The sequence below is a fragment of the Salvelinus sp. IW2-2015 genome, unplaced genomic scaffold (assembly GCF_002910315.2).
Source record: "Salvelinus sp. IW2-2015 unplaced genomic scaffold, ASM291031v2 Un_scaffold396, whole genome shotgun sequence".
Lineage (NCBI taxonomy): Eukaryota > Metazoa > Chordata > Actinopteri > Salmoniformes > Salmonidae > Salvelinus > Salvelinus sp. IW2-2015.
In genome coordinates this window covers 529,094-553,358 of record NW_019942552.1, presented here as the reverse complement: position 1 = coordinate 553,358, position 24,265 = coordinate 529,094, and the positions used below count along the sequence as shown (strand labels likewise).

At 44.8% G+C, this 24,265-nt stretch overlaps 1 protein-coding gene across 1 annotated transcript in view; it reads left to right on the top strand.

The window, feature by feature from the left end:
* LOC112068313 (MAM domain-containing glycosylphosphatidylinositol anchor protein 2-like) overlaps nucleotides 1–24,265 on the top strand; it is a 381,767-nt gene that overhangs the window by 179,030 nt on the left and 178,472 nt on the right. The window contains 1 exon segment of the mRNA XM_070438102.1: nucleotides 19,564–19,760. Within this exon segment, the coding sequence (XP_070294203.1) occupies nucleotides 19,564–19,760 (197 nt within the window).

The following is a 24,265-nucleotide window of genomic DNA, read 5'->3' as shown; positions in this document are numbered from 1 at the left end:
CTCCAACATGGCGTGTGAGTTCTAGATCCAAACAAGCTCTATTATTTGTCCATCAAGTACCACACTGACCTATCTCCCATATCTCCTCTGGATTTATCACAGATGCGTCAGGCAAACTTCAGCGGACCATAGGACATGCGCTGGCTGACAGGAGGACTTGCGTGCGGCTTGCAGGATTTTAATCCATGGCGGCGTAGTGTGTTCATATTGTTTTCTTTGAGACATGTGTCCCAGCTCTCTTCAGGTCATTGACCAGGTTACTGCCGTGAGTCTTTTGAGCTGATCCCTTCGACTTCCTCATGATCATTGATGCCCCACGAGGTGAAATCTTGCATGGAGCCCAGACCGAGGGTGGATTGAACGTCCATCTTGAACTTCTTCCATTTTTACATAATTAATGCCCAACAGTTGTTGCCTTTCTCACCAAGCTGCTTGCCTATTGTCCTGTAGCCCATCCCAGCCTTGTGCAGGTCTACAATTTTATCCCTGATGTCCTTACACAGCTCTTTGTTCTGCCATTGTGGAGAGGTTGGCGAGTCTGTTTGGATTGAGTGTGTGGACAGGTGTCTTTTTAATACAGGTAACGAGTTCAAAACAGGTGCAGTTATACAGGTATGAGTGGAGAACAGGAGGGCTTCTTAAAGAAACCTAACAGGTCTGTGAGAGCCGGAATTCTTACTGGTTGGAGGTGATCAAATTCTATGTCATGCAATAAAAATGCAAATTAATTACTTAAAAATCATACAATGTAATTTTCTGGATTTTTGTTTTAGATTTCGTTTCTCACAGTTGATGTACCTATGTGATAAAAATATAAGGACGCTCTACATGCTTTTGTTAGTAGGAAACCTGCAAAATCGGCAGCATGTATCAAATACTTGTTTCCCCACCTGTATATCTCCCTCACTAACTTTAAGCATCAGCTGTCAGAGAGCTTACCGATCACTGTACCTGTACACAAAACCATCTGTAAAATACGCAACAAACTTCCAACTAGGACCTCATCCTCCATCTATATTGTTATTCTGGATTTAATTTTGCTCCCTTTTTGCACCCCAAGTATCTCTATCATGAACATATATTGCACGTACTTTCCAGTGTTAATGCTAATTGAGTAGATTTATTTGACTTTGCCTATCTTCTTTCCGCTCCCCTAACCTCTACTACATTTGTCATACTGTCACATATTATTTTTTCTATTGTGTTATTTACATTACATTTACATTTTAAGTCATTTTAGCAGACGCTCTTATCCAGAGCGACTTACAAATTGGTGCATTCACCTTATGACATCCAGTGGAACAGCCACTTTTACAATAGCTGCATCTTAAATCTTTTAAGGGAGGGGGGGGTCAGAAGGATTACTTTTCCTATTCCTAGGTATTCCTTAAAGAGGAGGTGGGGTTTCAGGTGTCTCCGGAAGGTGTGATTGACTCCGCTGTCCTGCGTCGTGCAGGGGAGTTTGTTCCACTCATTGGGGGGCCAAGAGACATGCGAAACAGTTTTTTTTGTTTATCTGGGAACTCGCTGCAGGACGTCGAACTGCACCTTCTCAGTGGATGGGAGGCGAGCATGGCCAGAGGGGATGACCGCAAGTTGCCCTAGTTATGGCGTGTAAGGGGCCTGTCAGAGCGAGCCATAAAGAAGACTGTCAGTTGCCCGTAATACTAGCTGGCAGCAAGCGATCCATGGCTCAGATATCCGCACCGACAATCAGCTCCCGTAGTAAGCACCGCATGCTGCTGGGAGCGGCAATGAGAAGCAGTGCGTTAACTAGAGGTTTCTACACCGCACCACACCAACCGGAAGGCCGGGACTGAAAGAGAACTTGGAGCAAGAGCCATTGCGAACAACCAGAATCGGGACCTGGCGACAGATGCCCGTTCTGGGATGAGTTGTTAGGGGTTTAATTGGCACAGGTCAGGGGAGCCCAGCCAACAGCGAGAGTTGCAGTAATCCAGACGGGAGATGACAAGTGCCTGGATTAGGACCTGCGGCCGCCATTCCTGTGCTGAGGCAGGGTCAGCTTCTGCGAGATGTGTAGAGCATGAACCTACAGGAGAAACGCGCCACCGCCTTAGTGTTAGTTGAGAACGACAGGAGTGTTGTCCAGGATCACGCCAAGGTTCTTAGCGCTCTGGGAGGAGGACACAATGCAGAAGATATCGTCAACCTGATGGCCGAGACTTGCGAACGGGCAGTCCTTCCCCGGGAGGAAGAGCAAGCTCCGTTTGCCGAGTTCAGCTTGAGGTGGTGAATCCGTCATCCACACTGATATGTCTGCCAGACATGCAGAGATGCGATTCGCACCTGGTCATCAGAAGGGGGAATGGAGAAGATTAATTGTGTGTCGTCTGCATAGCATATAGGAGAGACCATGTGAGGTTTATGACAGAGCCAAGTGATCTTGTGTGTAATAGCGCCACACCGTAGAAACTAGGAGGGCCAGTACACAGAGTCGTGACGGCCCCACAGTGGGTGACAACACAGTGGTGTAGGAAGTCAACGATCTTACGCAGCCACACGCACCACTCATGGTGAGGTAGCTACTGTCAGCGAAACAAGCCAACAGAAAATAATCCATATGAGAACGCTACTTCAACAATTGACTGCTGAAGAGCCGCGCGGAGAAATAGAATAGCCCATGACTAGCGTGGAAGGGGAGTCGAGAGAGCGATACGTAGCTTTGATAGGTTACAGTAATCGAAGGCCAAGCCGATAGGTCTGAAGGATGCGCAAGCCTCGCACGAAGCGCTTGAGTTAGCATCGTTACGCAGTGCGGGAGCGACCTGCCTTAATACCGAGACAGAGCAGCTCAGTTCGAATACTCGCACTGTGTTACTCGCAAACCTGACGTGATCGTGGATCAATTAAGGGTCCATCTCTCCGATGAGAGGATAGCAGGAGGAGCTGGTGCCCAAGGCCGGGCAGTTCACAGGTTTGGGAGAGAAAAGAATAGAGGCTATTAGACTGGGTCTGGGTACGTTCGCCTTCGCTAATCCGGAGGACTCGAGTGTAAGGTTTCTTAGATAGGGGTGCAGCGTCTTCGCTCTGCTATTGAAGATCGTAAGGGCACTCGTAAAGCCATGCGGTCAAGGATGACGCTCTGTAAACTATGAGGCGAAGGTGAAGGAGTAAACGGAAGAGACAAGAGTCTGCCGGATAAACTCGTGGGATAATGGAGGAAGGGTAGGTCAAGCGAGGTCTCGGTTGACTTGAGCGGGCCGGCCGTCACAAGTAACGCGTGATTTTCCTTCTGGAGAGGAAGAGAGGGAGGAAAGAGGTCAGGCACAGTGGACACGCAAATAGAGCAGATGGTGTAGGCTCACAAGCCATCATAACATGGGTGTGTCGTTTGATCTAGCGAACTCGCAGTCTGAATCGGATGTCGGTCAGACCTTAACTTTTCAAAAAGGTTGATCTGAATAAGTCTTCTCGCAGAGAGGGAGGAATGAGGAGGTGCTGGCGCCATTAAGTTGAGGAGGATTCAGGAGTGGGAAGGAGTAGGTGGCATAGATGCTTATCTTAGGGTAGTAGGCAAGATAGTCTTGCTAAATTTAGAGTCGATACGCAAAGTGCCTTTTGGCGCAGAGACAGAGGAGGAAATGTGAAGGAGGGAGTGAAAGGATGCCAGTCCGCAGGGAGGCGAGTTTCCTCCATTTCCGCTCGGCTGCCGGAGCCCTGTTCTGTGAGCTCGCAATGAGTCGTCGAGCCACGGAGCGGTAGGGGAGGACCGAGCCGGCCTGGAGGATGGGGACATAGAGGAGTCAAGGATGCAGAAAGGGAGGAGAGGAGGGTTGAGGAGGCAGAGTCAGGAGATAGGTTGGAGAAGGTTTGAGCAGAGGGAGAGATGATAGGATGGAAGAGGAGGAGTAGCGGGGAGAGAAGAGCGGAGGTTGGGACGGCGCGATACATCCGAGTAAGGGGCAGTGTGGGAAGTGTTGGATGAGAGCGAGAGGGAAAAGATACAAGGTAGTGGTCGGACTGGAGGGAGTTGCACATTGAGGTTAGTGGTAGAACAGCATCTAGTAAAATGAGTCAAGCGTATTGCCTGCCTTTGTGAGTAGGGGGGGAAGGTGCAGAAGGTGAGGTCAAAAGAAGAGAGGAGTGGAACAGTAGGAGACATGAGAGGAATGAGTCAAAGAGTCATGCGTGCGGGAGGTTCAAAGTCGCCCAACGTAATTGAAATGCGGTGAGCTCGTCCATCATTAGGGAAGTGAGTCTTTCAAGGACATCTAAGCCTCTCATGAATGAATCCTCGCGCAGGGGACACACTGGAGGGCGATAAAATGATAAAGATAATTATAGACTTGAAAGGGCTGGTAACTGGTGACTGATGTAATCTAGCCAGATCCGGATGGGACGTATTACCATGCAACAAGTCGCGTCACTGGAGAGGGAGTGAGAAAAAAGCATGAACACAAACAGAATGATCCTTGACTGAGACAATGAGATCCCGGGATTCGGTGCCCCACACCGCTGACCAGAAGCTCTCGGGTGTGGCAGAAATCGACGTGGCGGACGAAGAGAGAGCAGTAAGAGTAGCAAGTGTTATCTGTGGTGAACTCCCAATGTTTCCGTCAGTCAAGGAAAGTGCGAGGACACCCCTGCGTCAGGGACAGGCGTAGGCTGAGATCGAACTCTGCCTTGTTGGCCACAGATCGAGCGGAGTTCCAAGCTCCGGGGACGGCAACTCCAGTGGGTCGTAGCGCCTGGGTACCACAGGCTGGCGCGTGCGCGCACGATGTCCGCGCTCGAAAGGCGGTGTAGCAAGCAGGTGTAATGCGATCTCTCTGATGCAGCGATGAAAGCGTCCCACGAACATTGGATCCTATCACAAGAAAAACACATTAGATTTGTACGGCTAATTCGTGGAAGCAGAGTATCACGGCTAATGCGAGGATATTGGGCATATGGGGGCGATTCACACAGATGGGACTGACACAATCAATACGATACAGTTCAGCACGTAAAGGCCGGTGGACAGTGTGCAAAGTATCTTATTGACTAAAGCCATAGATGTATAAGTGGATTACGACTGCTGATGTAGCTCGCTAGCAGTGCCATGCCGTCATGCCTATGACTTTCGTTGACAAGCTGGCTGTGCTAACTCCAAATTACCATCATAGGACCTACTACGGCAGTGGTGTTCTCTAGATACAAAGACGACAGCAACTATTGTAGCTAGCTTAACACTACATAATCAAGGTCGTTGGCCGTCTGACGGTTCCGTCCTATCGCTTCAATGTAATCTACCGTGTGCGATTCGCGGGCTCGTCTGGGCTAGATAGCAGAGATGCTCTATAGATGGTACTAGATCTAAGGTTAACGTTAAATAATGGGCGACAAAACCACTAGTCTCGGCGTTAAATAGCTAGGCAAATCGCCTTAACCTGCAAAGGTAACGCACATCAACTTAGAAAAAAGGGTCTAACCAACCTATGTGTGCAAAACCGTCCTACTCCATAGGAACTCCAACTGTCTCTCTTACGTATCACAATGACGTCATGACAACTAGGTTTAAGCCAAGTATAGCCATCACTACATAATCAATAGTACGCTTCATCGTTAGAGATGTAAATACGCTTTCTACCGTCGCTGCATATTCTTCAACGGGGGTGCTAGCTGGCTAGCTAGCTGTTGATTACTGGTTAGCTTATACCTGTTCTAAGTGGGGAACGAAACAGAAAAGCTTGCTAGCTCTATCCCTAGAAACTCGACTCTCATTAGCTACCCCCCAGATTATCTTTGATTTAGACAGGCCAGGCTGATTCGTGAACACCCATAGTCCCTCACCCGTACCTCAAACCATCATCACTACACACCGCTCATAAGGCCACGTGTATAATAGAGACATGATACTGTGTACTCTACTAACCTGTGGAGCCGACGCCCGGCGCAAACTGCCGCACACGGCGCTCCTGTTCGAATGCCCGGCCCGTGCGCGCGCGTTACTTGGCACTCCCTGAAGACTGAATCTCCCCTCACTGCACTCCTGTGCGTTAGCTCTATTGTTGTTGGATTTTGTGTCACGCACGGTAGCTCTTTCGGGGATTCACTTTCGTGGCCAGTCGCAGTTTATTATAAAAGCTTAGACCTGTTTTACTCAACGGCCTACCTGCGTCTAATGGAAAGGTTGGCAGTACGAAAAACGACACTGCAGTTCAAGATATCGCTCAAATGTTTGTTCCGGAATTCGCTTGCGTAGGACCTTACAGGTGGGCTGTTTGAGTGTCTCGGTGAGGCGCCAACCAACAAAAATCTTATAGGGGTTATTTATCTGCCTTCGTGGTGAGAAATCTAGAAGGGGGATGAGGTGTGGAAAGAGAGGTGACATTCAACAGTAAAATAACCGAGTAATATCGATAATTCACCGAAATAATGAGGTTCTAAGGCGATGCGTGCCGGAGAGTGTGCACAACGAGGACCCATTCCTAGTGGTTGAAACATTGGGATGCATGCGTGATATGTTTCATGTACGCTATGGACCTGGAACGTGATTGCAAGTACAACTCTCCACGCCCACGAAGCTCCACCATACTTCTCCCCCGTTCCATGCTATATAGTTGAAGTAGAGGGTCTGGTTTCGTCAATTCCATTGCCGAAGCTTGATCTGACGGTCTTGGAGTCTCTCACCTGACCAGTCATGACAAACTTTCTGAAGGCGCTGTATTAACCTCACACACCACACACATCACCTACACACTCACAACCACCCCACACAACACCACACACACACACACACACACACACACACACACACACACACACTCACTAACTTAAGACACCCCGCCCACCCAAAGACAGTGTAATGGAATGATAGCAGCACCCGTCACTGTGGAAGATAGAGGTGCAGTAGCTAGCTGTAAGTAGAATGAGCCACCCTGACTGGTGACCCAGCTCCTAGAGAGTAAAGCAACTGCCTAAACAGAGAAGAGACTGGTGAGCTATTACACTGCAGGATACTAGCTGAAGGCTGAGACATTTTCTTTTGGGTAAAGAAAACATTGGCTATAGCTTGAGTTTGAACCTTTAAGAACCTTTAGCTTTCTGCTTGTATTTCCACTTCTCAGAGCAATACGAAAGCATTAGACATTAGAGGACTAGACAAAATGACATCAGAAGCACTTTTGATTTAGTTCTTATGAYCTACTTCACCACTGAGCCATTGTGGATGCGCTGTCTTTGCACCTATACAATAGCAGCTACAATATTATCAGTTATCAGGTATGACCATGCAATGTGCACTAGACACATTTTGTCTGGTCTAATGACTGTTATAAACTGGGTGGTTCAAGCCCTGAATGTTGATTGGCTGACAGCCATGGTATATCAGACCGTATACAACGGATATGACAAAACGTTTATTTTTACTGKTCTAATTATGTTGGTAATCAGATTATAGTAGCAATAAGACACCACAGGGGTTTGTGGTATATGGCTAAAATATCACGGCTAAGGGCCGTGTCCAGGCACTCTGCGTCGCATCATGCATAAGAACAACCCTTAGCCGTAGTATATTAGCCATATACCACACCTCCTCGGGCCTTATTGCTTAAGTACACACCTCATAATGTTATATGGTCTACTGTACAGAACGTCACGCTGCTTGCTTAGCAGCTTGCTTAGCTTCCTGCTAATTCGGCTCACACCAAGGCTCAAACCCAGGACCTCTGCCTTGCTAGCACACATGACCGCCCTCCTGAAGCATCTTACCTGTCGGCGCCCCATGTGCTGGACTAGCACATATTTTATTAAATATAATCTGTATGGACTAGTGCACACTTGATGATGTCTAGTGTAGAGATGAATATGCACTTATTTGTGCCTTTATCCTTCATTGTCACGGAACCTTCCAATGTTAACAGTGTGATTGCTGTCTAAATCCCTCTCAATGTTGTCACTAAAACAGCATGAGCAGTATATTACCTAACAACAACAACATCAACTGCATCTGCATCAGCACAGTAATTGTCTGTAATTATATTTTACCAGGTCTGATGACTGTAGTCTGAGTGTGATGTGATCCTCAGCCAGGTCYCTCGGAAGACGCTGGGCCAATTGTGCGCCGTCTCATGGGTCTCCCGGTTGCAGCCGGCTGTGACACAGCCCGGGATCAAACCCAGATCTGTAGTGACCCCTCTAGCACTGCAATGCAATGCCTTAGACCGCTGCGCCACTCGGGAGGCCCTCAGGTCTCTCAAGATTGACTTCCAAATTGGACGTCGGGAGATGACTTAAAAAAACATAGCTCCAGCTTCGAGGGTCACGTGTTCAATCCCAGTGGTAGGCACTTTTTTGGTTTGAGCCCTAAACTTAACCCTTAACGTGACCTGTCGGAATTAATGAAGGAGGATGCATAGCAGGAAGAGCAACGCAGTGTGTCAAAAACTCTTTGAAATTTGAAGTTTGGAGAAACATGGATAAACGTCAATAACTAAAGTCAAATTGGTAAAACCGTGAAATCTTATTTATGAAGAGAGTTTAACGTTATGTACAGATCAGTTTACTCTCCTTCAATACTAACTTTTAACTATAAGGGGGAAGCCAATGCTGAGCTGAGGTCAGTTGTGAAGGATAGCATCATCTTACTCCAATGACATGAGGGAGTCAGATGAGGTGAGGGGAGGGAGGGAGAAAGGATTCATAGCAAAATAGTTGTCCTGCTCTATCTTTCTCTACCTCCCTCCCTGCATCAGCAGAGCTGAAGTCTTTCAGGTGAAAAATGGGATGTTGAGCCGCTGACTGAATAATGCAGAGGGTTTTTAATGAGCAGCCAACTTGTGTTGTGTGTGTGTGTGTGTGTGTGGTGGTGTGTGTGTGTGTGTGTGTGTGTGTGTGTGTGTGGTGTGTGTGTGTGTGTGTGTGTGTGTGTGGGTGTTGTGTGTGTGTGTGTGTGTGTGTGTGTGTGTGTGTGTGTGTGTGTGTTTACAAGCAGCAGGACAGCATGCCAAACAGCAAACATGGCAGAGGTGCCAGAGTGCCCTTCTGAACTTCAGCCCAACTTTCCCCCACAACCCATCTCTGTATACTTTGGAGGAGAAACTGCACATTCACATACACACACACCTTTACCTTGGCTGGGAAACTAACACATACACCCCCCCCCCCCCCCCCCCACACACACACACACGCACACACAAACACACACTCCAAAATCAGGGACACAACCTTACAAAATGGCAGTGTTTTATCTGATAGGGTACACCATACACAAAATCACAAAATGCTTCATTACAATTCAAGCATAACTGAATAAAATCAGACAGAAACATGTATAAATCTTGAGTACAAATCACAGCGGCCATTCACAAAGTTAACAAGGTCTGTTTGGTTTGTAATGGCATGGTAAATTAACAGTGTTTTGTGAATGTTGATAAACGTTTCCCGGGTGTCACACAACACATCAGTAGGTTGTTCCAGTCTGTTATCCCCTTGAACATGAAGTTCATGATGATCGCACTGGATGCGTCCCAAATGGCAGTCTCTTCCCGATGTACTGTAGATAGGGACTGTCGTGACGTGACTGTTATTAATGCGATGACTGGTATCTTATCAAATCAATTATTATTCATTATTATTACGTGATTAAATTAATCATGMAACAATTAACTCAGTAACTTGGAGCACCACGGGAAAACTTATTTAACAAGTTACTATCTCCCAAATTAAACTCTTATGAGATATATTAATATCTATAGATAACAGTCACTTTTTTACGTCTTATCAGTCTCATTTTGGACGTCATAATATTCTATAAATCTGCACGAACCCTAGTCTACATGATGACTCAGCWTACACAAATTGGCTTAATTATTTATTTACTAACGAATGAAATAATCACACAGAAATACATAAACACACACACAATATAGGTTGAATTGATTACTAACATAATGCAATGAAAAGTCCCTAGTGGACTAACCCGATATGACGGCAGTCAATGAAAGGGGTGGGGAACGAAAGAGCGGGAGAAGGAGAGACAAAGGAATTCAACTATCGTACATACAGTTGAATAATACGCTCATCGTAAATATGGATATTTAGCACCCTAACAACCGCTCATTCAGATTTAGAAATGCAATGTACATATTTACYCTTGTATGTCTTTGTCGTCTCTCTGTTGAAATCGCCCGGATTATCCGGATACGTCAGACGTTCCAATGGTTGTTTGATAGGGAAATGTTCCTTTTTTCTCATCTTCTGTTGAGTTTCATAGACTACGTTACATGCAGAGCTGCAGGCGGTGCATGTCTAGTCTTCTTCTCTGTTGAGTTTCAGAGGGTCTTCTCATTTTCTGGTCTTGTAGTTTTAAAACATTTCGTAAAGTGTGGACCAAATCCTCAAGTTCTCTGGTCTCAATAGTTGATTACTCAGGGTACAGCTAGAACCACTCTACACACCAGCAGTAACCCGGCATGTTTTGGTCTAATGTACATTTAGTTTGCAGTCCTTTTATGCCCTCGCCTTGGAGGCCGGTTCCATCACGTTGCCACAATGTCTGTACTCACATGGGCGTGGTTACTGACTTGGCAAAAGTCTATATGAAAAACAATTACCTCATTTAGAAGGCTAAAATCACATTTAATCATATAAGTTTTACAACATTTAGATGTAACTCTGACATATACATTGTGAAAGCTCTTGAGAAAGTTCCTGCAAGGTATTTACAACCTTCATAAAATGGCCAAGTCCCCCAGGAGAGGGGGGTCTTGCAACCTTTGGTTAGCCGGCACCTTTGATCTCCATCCAGGAGGGCAAGTAATGACAGGCCCTTGTCAAAAGTAGTGCACTATATAGGAAATAGGGTGCCATTTGGAATGTACACGCTGTCTACTTCCTGAATATTCAATGTAATGCCAGTGACATTTTCATCCTGGAGCAGAATGCCAGTCCTATATCAGCCCAGGGGGTTTCAGAAGGCTTCCTTTATGGTTGTAGCCCAGACTGGAGCTGGGTTAGACCACACATTATGTGGCGTGGTAATCATAAAATGTACATCTATAATGCAACAGCGGTCATGTGATCATTACCATAATTACTATCCAGATCCACACACATTTCATATAGCTCATCACTCAGCTTTCTGTCTCTCTCTCACTCTCTCACTCTCTGAATGTCAAGGGCTGGAGACACTCAGACACTCGTTTTCTCCCTACTTAGCATTCTGCCTCTCTCTCTCTCCCACCTCCCTCCCTCTCTCTTCATCTCTCTCCCTCTCTCCCCCCCTCTCTCTCTCTAGACTGTGGGAGAGGTGTGTGTTAGACTTCCTCTCGCTCATTTACTTTACTTTGCACAAACACACACACACACTTCACTCGCCTTCCCATTTCTCCCATATTTGAATGAGATGGGCTATTCTCCTTCTCCCTGACAGGCAGCGTTGAGGATGGTGGCAGACATAATTTACTAGAACCAATATCTGCTGTCGTGGAGAATGATATTCTGTTTACAGAATGAGACAGAGATATCTCTTTCACACAGGCGCCACCATTGGAACGACATGTGCGGATGTTTGTTCTCCCTCCTCCCTTACGCAATCAAATCAAATCAAATATTATTTGTCACATGCGCCGAGTACAACAGGCTTACTTACTTATTTCACCTTACCATGAAATGCTTACTTACAAGCCTTTAACCAACAATGTAGTTCAAGAAATAGAGTTAAGAAAACATTTACTAAATAAACTAACGTAAAAAAAAATCTAATCAAAAAGTAACACAAGAAAATTACATAACAATAACGAGGCTATATACAGGGGGTACCGGTACCAAGTCWATGTGCGGGTTAGTCGAGGTAATTTGTATGCACAGTGTTGTATAGACCAGCCATCTATTCCAGATAGATATAGCTAGTTCTTACAGAGTCTAACTATGTACCAGGAGATAGAGGTCACCACATAACACTGACAGCTGCAGAGAGACAGYGGGAAAGGAAATACTATATGTAATATTGTGCACAGTAAACGGCTTGGTGGATATAGTTATTCCATAAAGGACCTGGGTAGGAGAGAGGGTGATGTATCTCACAAATAGATGGCATTCATCTATATAACTTTATGAATGAGTAATGGAGCATAATATCCTCAAAGTGTGTGCTTTTCATTTTTCTGTATCATCGCTTATTTTTTGTTCATCTTGTCAATGTTGTGAAAGGAAATGTATGTAACAACATCAGCCTGAATATATTGGTTTGCATTTCGCCTACACTTCTCTTGAATTGCTGTAATGTTCTAATGAATATCTTATCTGATACATTCAACCTTTTGTGTGTTTGAGTCTCTCCGAGCGGTTTTCATTTGCAACAGCTATCAGCGTCCGTTAGTCCCATCCGTTCGCTCCAACACACCTTGAAKAGACACTTAGTCTGGTTGTTGCTCAGGTTACAGTTTCACCAGTTAGTCGTAATGTCTCAAATCATCCATCTACCCTGTTCAGAGAGACACGGCGCTTTGCGGCCACCAGAACCTCTTTTTCACCATTTTTTTTCTTCCAATTCATTAAAGAAGTGTAGCTAGTCACTTTTAGGAGCTGATTTTAGGTCTTATTGTAAAAGGAAGAGAGATAGAGGGGGGAGGGATGCCCACTGATACTTCTCGTCCACGACTCTCTCTCTCTCTCAACCATACACCAAAATAGCCCCTCGCATGGAGAGCAGAGGATGCTCCGCCAACGTATTGAGGGAATGATTACAGAAGACAGCCAATGGATTCGCCATCTCATTAACCCGGCATCTGGATGCCTGCAATTTGCTACTTCCCCCCCATTCCCCCTCCTTTATCCTTCCCTTTCTCTTAGCAGAGAACGAAAGCAAATTGCTTATCTTTGACATAATGGGACTATTTCTACCCGTAGATGGATAAACACAACAGTGTTTGGGAGTTTGGCAGTGCGGCATTGTAATCAAGCTGGGACAATGATTACTGCCACGGCAACTGGGTGAAATTAATCCACAGCCCTCTGACACGATGGACTGACGGACTCAAAGCCTCATGGTTGCTGATCATTCTCTCTATGTCTCTTTATCTCTCTCTGTTTGCTCCCTCTCTTTCTCTCTCTATATCTCTCTCCCTTCCAAATGACTGGCGTAGATTATGTGAAGAGAGGGAGGGAGGGAGATAGATAGAGAGAGAAGAAGAGGTGTTGAGGTAGAGAAAGAGACAGGGAGATAGAGTGAGTCGTTGGGATAGAGAGGGAGGGGTTGGGAGAGAGAGGGAGGGGTTGGGAGAGAGAGGGAGGGGTTGGGAGAGAGAGGGAGGGGTTGGGATAGAGAGGGAGGTGTTGGGAGAGAGAGGGAGGGGTTGGGAGAGAGAGAGGAAGGTGTTGGGAGAGGTGTGTGTATCTTGGGGACAATGGACCCATTTCCATATCATAAAACTCATGTCGTATACAGTGCCAATGTTTATGATTACTATGTTTCATGTACAGTTACAAGATGACATGGCATCATACCCTGGGTTGTTCTGAACAGAATGAGCCTGCATGTCTATTATGAAGAAACTTCCCCACAGCACAAGCACCTGAATGCACTCAGGGCTCCTTTCTATGTGCACCAAAATGATGATCTGTTTCCCTGAATTGRATTGTGAAAGCCTAACACTGTAAAATCATATTTTATAACTTAGCCAGTCATTTTGGCAATAGATCYAGCTTTTAAATGATGCCCACCTCACTCGGACCATTTTTGGACCATTTTTGAATTTCCTTAACAACAGCAGTAATTGTGGAGGGCGGGGATGCAGGGCTGTGTTCCAAACAAAACAACTACAAGTGTGATGCTCTAGTTGTAAAGAGGTGTGGCCACTTGGAGACACCAGTTACTCCTCTCACTCAAATCCTTTTTACAGGACTATTGTTATTATCATGTTACCTTATGTATCCAAAGTATTTTCAGATTTCGTTATCAACAAATGCGGCAAAAAGTACAGAAAATGTAAAATCCACACTGTAATGTTTGGATTCAGTCTTGTGTGAACTGTTGTTTCCTCACCTTTTGATATAATAATTTTCCCATAATCTCCAAACTTTTCCCTTTTAATTTCTATCATGGTTATGCATTTCATATTTATTCTGTACAAAACATTTACATTTAGCCCTATCCACATAGGCAAATTCCCACAAGTCTAAAGGGATAACATTCTCCATGCTGCCTTTCTGAAGAAGAGTTTGTATGACTCACTTGTCATGTCTGATGTACAGTGCTTGAGTAAACGATATGACATGACCCCTCTTTCTCTCTATCTCTCTCTTTCTCTCTTTCTCTCTCTCTCTGTCTATGTCTCTCTCTGTATGAGGCCTGTGACATCTCTCCCTCTGTTTCTGTTTTTTTCCCTCTTGCTCTTTCTCTCTCTGTCTTTGTCCCTCTTTTCCTCTCTGCTCTCTCTCTCTCTTCTCTCCTCTCTCTCTCTCTCTCTCTCTCTCTCTCTCTCTCTCTCTCTCTCTCTCTCTCTCTCTCTCTCTCTCTCTCTCTCTCTCTCTCTCTCTCTCTCTCTCTCTCTCTTCTCTCTCTCTCTGCTCTCTCTCTCTCTCTCTCTCTCTCTCCTCTCTCTCTTCTCTCCTTTCTTTCCTTGCTCTGTCGCTCTCTGTCTTTGTCCCTTTCTCTCTCTTCTCTCTTGCTCTTGTGGTCCTGAAACGTGAAGAACTCAACATGTATGACTCGCTGGTCATGACTGAGTGGGAGTGAGAGAGGCCAGTGACTTAAAAAGGTTTAACTTGCTGCCACAGAGCGTTGAGCTGTATATGGACATATTCACTTGCCTGCGAACCACCCGTTTAACCTTCAATTGCAAACCCTAACAAATCTGTAGCGGAGCCAGTACCATGGCGTACACACACACACACCTCCTGCGGGCTCTGTAGGTAAGCTTTACAACCATCAGAGTGTGACTCCTGAAGGTAATTGCGGTGTAGTTGACATGCCCCAATCAGGTTCTGCATTCAGAGACATGTGCTCCTGTGATCCTCCATTGAGTGAATTGGGCAGAGAGAAGGGAAGAGCTGGAGTTAAGATGTAGGATTCATACTAACACACAGTACACACACATTCAAGCGAGCATGCGCACACACACGCACATGAATACACTCCCAGATATGCACGCACACACACATACATACACACCATCCTACCGTCTCCATAATAAATCAGTGTATTTATTTAGAGCAGTTTGCTCTGCCAAAATGAATCCAGTCAATCGCTCTGTCTGTAATGGAATGACGCACAAACACAACACACACTGTAACGTATCTGTGTGTGTATGGCTATGTTTGTGTGTGTGTTTGTGTGTGTGTGTGTGTGTGTGTGTGTGTGTGGGGGGGGGGGGGGGGGGGGGCAGCGTGCTCCCTGGTTAGGCCCTGGTCCTGCGGTATAGCCCAGAGGGGGACAGGACGATGCTGGGAGTCTGATTTAGAGCCAATGAATCCATCGATTAACATCTCCAATTCAGTGCCTCATATCATTTCTTTACGGTTAGCGGTGGAATAGTTGTACAAAATGAGATTAGAGCTCAGTCGCTGCCTTCTTCGTATGCGCAAAAGGTCATCTGTCATCGTTGAGGAGTTTTTAGCATGAGGGCATATCTTGCATTGTTTTTTCTTCATCATTTCCATTTAAATTGCCTGTTTGCGTCGAGAACTGATTGCATCTCAGAGAGAGATGAGAGGGGAAATGGACTAACCCCCTTATAGTTTGTTTGAGTGTGCAAATTGACATAATCTTAAAAAAGCGAGAATTAACATGCTAAAAGACAGAGTTATGATGAACACTCATTGCCAAGGCTTAATTCGTCAGGCGATTAAGATGATTCACTTTGAATCCATTTATTCAACCACGAGCACTTTGCTCAAACAGCCAACTGTTAGGCAGACGGGAAAAACTTCTCTCTGATGTGTTGGGAAACAGAGACATTATTTAACTGAGCTCCCGTTAGGGACAAGAGGGCAACTAAATATTATCTTAAGGAGTGATGGCATCAGTGATGGGTTTGCAGAGGATATTAGGGATTCTTTGCAGACCTTTCTGTCTCCTACAGGACTGTCACTTTGAAGGCTATGCATGCTACATCAGTGATTAGGAAAGTCAATGGTGTGTGTGTGTGTGTGTGTGTGTGGTTGTGTGTGTGTGTGTGTGTGTGTGTGTGTGTGTGTGTGTGTGTGTGTTAATGCTTGAGTGGGGACCTTTGAGGTTTTCCCATGAGCAGTCAGTGTGTGACATGTACCTGTGATTTGAGTCACTGTGTAGTTATCCTACTGTCTCCTGCATTCCACCTACAGTCAGTAACACAATAGAAAAGGTCTATGTACAGTGTGTGCAAATGTAGTACGATTAGGGAGATAAGGCAATAGCTAGGAGAGTAAATTCAGTCCGTAGATGGAAAGTGAGATTAAAATATATACGAAAAAAACGAGGAAAACGATTATTTACACGGGACAAGACAAAAGACACGTCCGACTGCTACGCCATCTTGGAATAAGTACATGTCAATTACAGAGGCTCTGAACTAAGTGTGACCTTTGAACTTTTCACCATTATTACTACACTTGACACTTACATGTGACTTCTGCTATCAGAATACAAATATCTCATTGAAAAGAAGGGTTGTTGCATTGTGGTCTGATTGTGTTCAGATCTGGCTGACCACTTCAGGAGCTGGTCAGGGACGCTTTGTGTGCGGATTTCTCCTCAGTCTGGACTGTAATCAGGCTACATTAAGAGCATACATTAGGCGACGTCATCAGCACTCGGAAGTCTCCAGAAAACGTTTGTTTTTGGGAGCGAAAGASACTTTTTTTCATTAAATGTTGGAGAAAATATGTTCCTAGCYTGTGAGGAACGTGTTTGCTGGCTTTAAAAATGCTAGCCAGCTAGCCTAATTAGAAAAGCTGTGTTTTATTTGTCTAGAGGTATGCTAACCTGTTTGCAAGCGCTTTAGCTTTGCTAGCTAGCTGGCTAGTTACAGAGTTTAGCTGGTTAATTAGCTCAGTAGTTTGCRACAGCCATCAAGGTGTTGTTGTGTTATTATTGAAAGGTTGCTGGATCGACTGCGCCTGAGCAAGGCAGTTAACCCTCTGTTCCCCAGGCACCGAAGACGTGGATTTCGATTAAGGCAGCCCCCCGCACCTCTGATTCAGAGGGGTTGGGTTAAATGCGGAACACACATTTCAGTTGAAGGCATTCAGTTGTACAACTGACTAGGTATCCCCCTTTCCCTATCAGATGTAGCCTGTTGCACCATTTGCAGAATGCATTCAGGTATTTTAATATAGCGGGGAAAAGGGAATTCGTACACACTCTGGACACGGTAGACACATTCAAATGTAGGTGTAGATGCATGACATATTCAGAATTCCATGATAAGAATACAACAGCTGCATGAACTGTCATTCAAATTGTTTGTTTCACATGTAAGAAAACTCCACGTGAAAATCTCACTTTCACATGTAGATTGAAATTGTGTTATTCTCCTCACATGTGAAAAGGTGGTGTTAACATGTTGCAGTAGCAATTTACACATCTGAAATTGTTAATTCTGTAATGCCATTCTGTAAAAAGTTAACATAGCCTACAATTCAAGTGCGTTCAAAATAAGTATTTGTTATTTCTGAGCCATCCATTTGGAGTGTTACCGTTGCAGGCTCACGCCTTTCTTCTTCATATGTTGGTCAGTGACCGTTGGAAGAAGCCCAGTGAAAGGAACAGAGAAGCTAGAGCTCCGTGTCTCCGTATTTACCCTGTTAAACATGTTGTTATTAATGATGTCAGAATTAACCAGTGAAAAGAACAGAGAANTTATTAATGATGTCAGAATTAACCAGTGAAAAGAACAGAGAAGCTAGAGCTCCGTGTCTCCGTATTTACCCTGTTAAACATGTTATTATTAATGATGTCAGAATTAACCTCAAGTTCACTTTTTGGAGAAAAAAAAAAGACTATCAGAATTCACAGAAAACATAAAACAAGACATCATCTATACTGCTAAAAACAACAATGCGATGTCAAAACAAGGTGACTTTGAGATTAAAGAAAATGTGTTTATCAATTTACCAGATTTTGCTAACTGTTACTTTGGACAAAATCAAGATGTAAATATTATTGTAATCTTAAATTACAGCTCAATTTGAGCAAATTATGAATTTATAATGAATTGTGATTAATCAAAGCAAATCATGCGATTAACTCGATTGAAATGTTTTATCCTTTGACAGCCCTAGTTGACCTTAAAATTTGAAAATGCACATGTGAAAGTGTAGCGGACATGAGTCGGTCATGTTTGCTCATGGTCACGTGATGAGGTAGCCCCACCTGCGACTACAAAATGTGTATTTTCACTCTTGTTCGTATGGTCAAGACGTTGCCTACTCCCATTGGAGATTCTGATTCTAATCCTGACAGTTACAAAAGCATACGTGAAACATTCGGAAATCAGATGTGTATGAGTAATGTGAAAAAAATTGGAATTTTTCACGTGATTTGTTCACGTGAAAAGTATGTGTGAAACATCACACGTGTCCAAAAGTGTCTGACTATATATATAAATATATAGACTACAGTTCAAATGTTTGGTGTCACTCAGAAATGTCCTTGTTTTTGAAAGAAAAGCAATTTTTTGGTCCATTTAAAATAACATCAAATTGATTAGAAATACAGTGTAGACATTGTTAATGTTGTAAATGACTATTGTAGCTGGAAATGGCAGATTTTTTATGGAATATCTACATAGGTGTTCAGTATCTGGAGCATCAGCATTTGTGGGTTCGATTACAGGCTCAAAATGGCCAGAAACAGTCTATACTTATTCTGAGAAATTAAGGCTATTCCATGCGAGAAATTGCCAAGAAACTGAAGATCTCGTACAACGCTGTGTACTACTCCCTTCACAGAACAGCGTAAACTGTCTCTAACCAGAATAGAAAGAGGAGTGGGAGGCCCTGGTGCACAACTGAGCAAGAGGACAAGTACATTATAGTTTTTAGTTTGAGAAACAGATGCCTCACAAGTCCTCAACTGGCAGCTTCATTAAATAGTACCCGCAAAACAGTGAAGAGGCGACTCCGGGATGCTGGCCTTCTAGGCAGAGTTCCCCTGTCCAGTGTGTGTGTTCTTTCGCCCATCTTAATCTTTTCTTTTTATTGGCCAGTCTGAGATATTTTCTTTGCAACTCTGCCTAGAAGGCCAGCATCCCGGAGTCGCCTCTTCCCTGTTGACGTTGAGACTGGTGTTTTGCGGGTACTATTTAATGAAGCTGCCAGTTGAGGACTTGTGAGGCTTCTGTCATTTACAACATTAACAATGTCTATACTGTATTTCTGATCAATTTGATGTTGTTTAAATGGACAAAAAATTATATTTTCTTTCAAAAACAAGGACATTTCTAAGTGACCCCAAACTTTTGAACAGTAGTGGAAAAAAATTTRGCGTGGTGTTGATCATCGATAATGCAAATGTCTTATTGGTTAGGTAGCCATTCAATTGATCTCTCAAGGGATTCATTACTTGCCTGATGTATTTATTGATTGATTGATCAATAGATTGTCCTCTCCTCTTCCCCTGTTCCTCTCTGTCTCCAGTCCTGGATGACCCTGTAGTGACGGTGCACCAGAGTGTAGGAGAGGCCAAAGAGCAGTTCTACTATGAGAGGACGGTGTTCCTGCGCTGCATGGCTAACTCCAACCCCCCTGTCCGCTACAGCTGGCACCGCGGACGAGATGTCCTCTCACAGGGCTCTGACAAGGGAGTGGAGATCTACGAACCATTCTTCACACAGGTAAGAATGAGACAATATACTATAGACCTAATGTCTATAGGTAAGTCTATAAGGCGGGTATATGGAGACATCTCAGTACTTTACACTCTGGATGGGTATAGGTAAGTCTATAGGGTGGAGTATGTAGAGACATCTCAGTACTTTACACTCTGGATGGTTATAGGTAAGTCTATAGGGTGGAGTTGTAGAGACATCTCAGTACTTTACACTCTGGATGGGTTTAGGTAAGTCTATAGGGTGGAGTATGTAGAGACATCTCAGTACTTTACACTCTGGATGGGTTAGGTAAGTCTATAGGCTGGAGTAATGTAGAAGACATCTCATATACTTACACTCTGGATGGGTTTAGGTAAGTCTATAGGGTGGAGTATGTAGAGACATCTCAGTACTTTACACTCTGGATGGGTATAGGTAAGTCTATAGGGCGGAGTATGTAGAGACATCTCAGTACTTTACACTCTGGGTGGGGAGATATGTATTTAAATAATGAGGGTGTGCCCAGAGACTGCTAGTCGAAAGAGAGAGGGGAAAATGGGAGTGGGAATTAGAATGAAGGAAAGAAAGAGAGAAAGAGAGAAAGAAGTAGGAGAGAGAGCAAGACACAGAGTGGGCTATTAAAGATCATACAAGCAAGAGAGCCTGAGGTAGCTGGCTGCCCTTCCGAGCCCCCTGTTCCCTCATCTTCCTCTCCTCTCCCAGCCTACCTCTTTTTTCCCCTCTTTTGTCCACTTCTCTCTTATTCCCTTCTCTCTCTCTCCCCTCCTCTCCTCTTCTCTTTCTTCTTTTCTCTCCTCCCCCAGCCCATGTCTTATTTTTCCTCCTGCTCTGTCCTGATCCCTCCTCCTCTCTTGTCTTCCCTCTCTTCCCTCCTCTTCCCTTCAGTCCATCTCTTCTCCAATTCCTTCCTCTCATCCTCCTTTCCCAAGCCCACTTTCCTTTCGTCTCTCTTCTCCTCTCCCAGTCCACCTCTTCTTTTCCCTCCTCCTCTGTCCTCTTTTCTATCTTCCCTCAGCCCACCAAGCGTTTGGATAGAGCAGGGGTGGCATTTCAAACCCATCATGGGAATATGCCCTTGGTAATTAGCCAAGAAGTGACCCGCTTTCATTGAGGGCTTCCTCCTCTTCCTCTCCCTCCTCTTCTTCCCTGGCATGCATTATTCCCTGTGGTAGGCAGAAGAATAACAGGAAGATCAGGAGATATGTTTGAAGCCACCACATTTGTTTTCCCATTGCTAAATGCTAGATTACCGTTTCTCTCTGGCGGAGGTTAGGAGGAGAGGAGAGAGGGATGGTGTTATCAAATAAAATGTTATTCGTCACATGCTTCGTTAACAACAGGTCTAGACTAACAGTGAAATGCTTACGGGCCCTTCCCAACAATGCAGATAGATAGAAAATAGAGAAATAATAGAAAAGTAAAACACATAACAATAAAACTATGAATAAATACACAATGAGTAACGATAACTTGGCTATATACACGGGGTACCAGTACTAAGTCGATGTGCAGGGGTTCGACGTAATTGAGTTATATATGTACATATAACTAGGAAGAAAGTGACAGATAATAAACAGTAGCAGCAGCGTATGTGATGAGTAAAAAAAGTTGACTCGTCACATACATTTTGTGTAGTCCACGATCAGCTCCTGCCAGTTCTCAGACCTCCTCCTTATAGGCTGTCTGATCGTCATTGGTGATGATGCCTACCGTCATGTCGTCTGTAAACTTAATGATGGTGTTGGAGTTGTGCACGGCCACACAGATGTGGGTGAACGTGGAGTACAGGAGGGGACTTAGCTCTCACTCCTGAGGGGCCCCCATGTTGACGGTCGTGTTGACGGTCAGTGTGGTGGATGTGTTGTTGCCTAGGTTCTGACAGCTGATGCTTAAAGTTAGAGAGGGAGATATAAGTCTCCAGCTTCAGTGATTTTTGCAATTCGTTCCAGTCATTGGCAGCAGAGAACTGGAAGGAAAGGTGGCCAAAGGAAGTGTTGGCTTTGGGGATGACCGGTGAAATATACCTGCTGGAGCGCGTGCTATGGGTGGGTGTTGCTATGGTGACAATTGAGCTGAGATAACGCTGGGCTTTACATAGCAAAGTCTTATAGATGACCTGGAGCCAGTGGGTTTGGCGACGAATATGTAGCAAGGGCCAGCCAACGAGAACATACAGGTCGCAGTGGTGGGTAGTATATGGGGCTTTGGTGACAAAACCGATGGCACTGTGATAGACTACATCCAGTTTGCTGAGTAGAGTGTTGGAGGTTATTTTGTAAATGACATTGCCGAAGTCAAGGATCGGTAGGATAGTCAGTTTTACGAGGGTACGTTTGGCAGCATGAGTGAAGGAGGCTTTGTTGAGAAATAGGAAGCCGATTCTAGATGTAATTTTGGTTTGTAGCATTTAAAAGCAGTTGGAGGCCACAGAAGGAGTGTTGTATGGCATTGAAGCTCGTTTGGAGGTTTGTTAACACAGTGTCCAAAGAAGGGCTGGATGTATACAGAATGGTGTCATCTGCGTAGAGGTGGATCAGAGAATCACCAGCAGCAAGAGCGACATCATTGATATATACAGAGAAAAGAATCGGCCCGAGAATTGAACCCTGTGGCACCCCCATAGAGACTGCCAGAGGTCCAGACAAGAGGCCCTCCGATTTGATACACTGAACTCTATCTGAGAAGTAGTTGGTGAACCAGGCGAAGCAGTCATTTGAGAAACCAAGGCTATTGAATCTGCTGATAAGAATGCGATGATTGACAGAGTCGAAAGCCTTGGCCAGGTCGATGAAGATGGCTGCACATTACTGTCTTTTATTTATGGCGGTTATGATATCGTTTAGGACCATGAGCATGGCTGAGGTGCACCCATGACCAGCTCGGAAACCAGATTGCATAGTGGAGAAGGTATGGTGGGATTCGAAATGGTCGGTGATCTGTTTGTTAACTTGGCTTTCGAAGATTTTAGAAAGGCAGAGCAGGATGGATATAGATCTATAACAGTTTGCGTCTAGAGTGTCTCCCCCTTTGAAGAGGGGTATGACCGCGGCAGCTTTCCAATCTTTGGGGATCTCAGACGAAAGAGAGGTTGAACAGGCTAGTAATAGGGGTTGCAACAATTTTAGAAAGAGAGGGTCCAGATTGTCTAGAATGAAGTTATGGTCAGATTTGCCAAGTGGAGGGCGAGGGAGAGCTTTGTATGCATTTCTGCGTGTGAAGTAAAGGTGATCAATTATTTTTTTTTGCCTTTAGTTGCACAGGTGACATGCTGGTAGAATTTCAGTTTGCCTGCACCGCCTCTGGATGAGCATTTTCTTGTTTTCTTATGGCCCTATACAGCTCGTTGAGTGTTTGTGGTGGTAAATAGACAGCTATGGAAAATATAGATGAAAACTCTTTTGGTAAATAGTATGGTCTACAGCTTATTCTAACTCAGGCAAGCAGAACATTGAGGCTTCCTTAATATTATAGATTATGAGTGGAGGGAGAGAGCAATGATGTTAGAGGTGGAGAGGAGTGAAGGATGGTGCTGACTTATGTTGAGAGGTCATTTTAGAACAATGCGACCTGGTCTTGTTGACATGGCCGTTGAAAGCTTTACTGGCGTGGGCGTGTTGATCACACAGCTGTGTGTCTATGCATCCAGACCAACAATGCATCCAGACTCTTCATCCTTCATTCATCTATCCATATACCCTTATAAGGCCATCCCCAACACCCTTTCATTCCTTCATTATTAATTCCTTCATCCATGTCTCTGTTTTACAGCCCCTCTATCTCTCTCTATCCTTTCCCATTCTTACCCACCTTTATCCCTCTTGTCATCGTTCCCTCCAATCCGTTACATCTCTCACACAAGCCTTATTCTTTCACCCATCCCTCCTTCCAAATGTATTTTCTATATCTCCATTCTTTTCTGCCCACATTTTATTGTCTAACCTCTCTCATATCCTCGTCCATCCCACCCCCTATGTTCCTTCCTCCAACCACCCTCATCCCTCTCTCCCTCCCTTCCTCCTCCACCTTGTCTTCCAAATTGATTTTTATTCCAATGTGTCTCCCACTGTTTTAAACTGGCCTCTGAATCATCCTCCCGCCAGACACATCTTCCACTATCAGCCAAAACCAGAGAGAAGGAGGAGGTAAAGCAACTGCAGCCACAGACTGAGTCCATCCCTCCCTCCCTAATCAAATACAATTAACATCTGAATGCCATGCAGTAGACTGATGATCATTGGGGAGAATGAAAGAGATGAGCGATTAGAGTTTGTGGGGACTGTGATTGTGGTTCGTGAGGACTATGATTACGGCTTGTGAGGACTGATGTGCCAGGCTGARTGAAGTCCTAATCTGACCCCCTGGTGGAGAGGAAGAAGATCAAAGACTCTCATCACATCCCATCACAGGGCTCTAGCTGGGCCTGTCTGGAGTCACTGTCTCTGTCTGTCAGGCTACTGTGTGGTGTTGGTGGAGGAGACAACAGACACGTGATGTAGCGGTGAAGACCA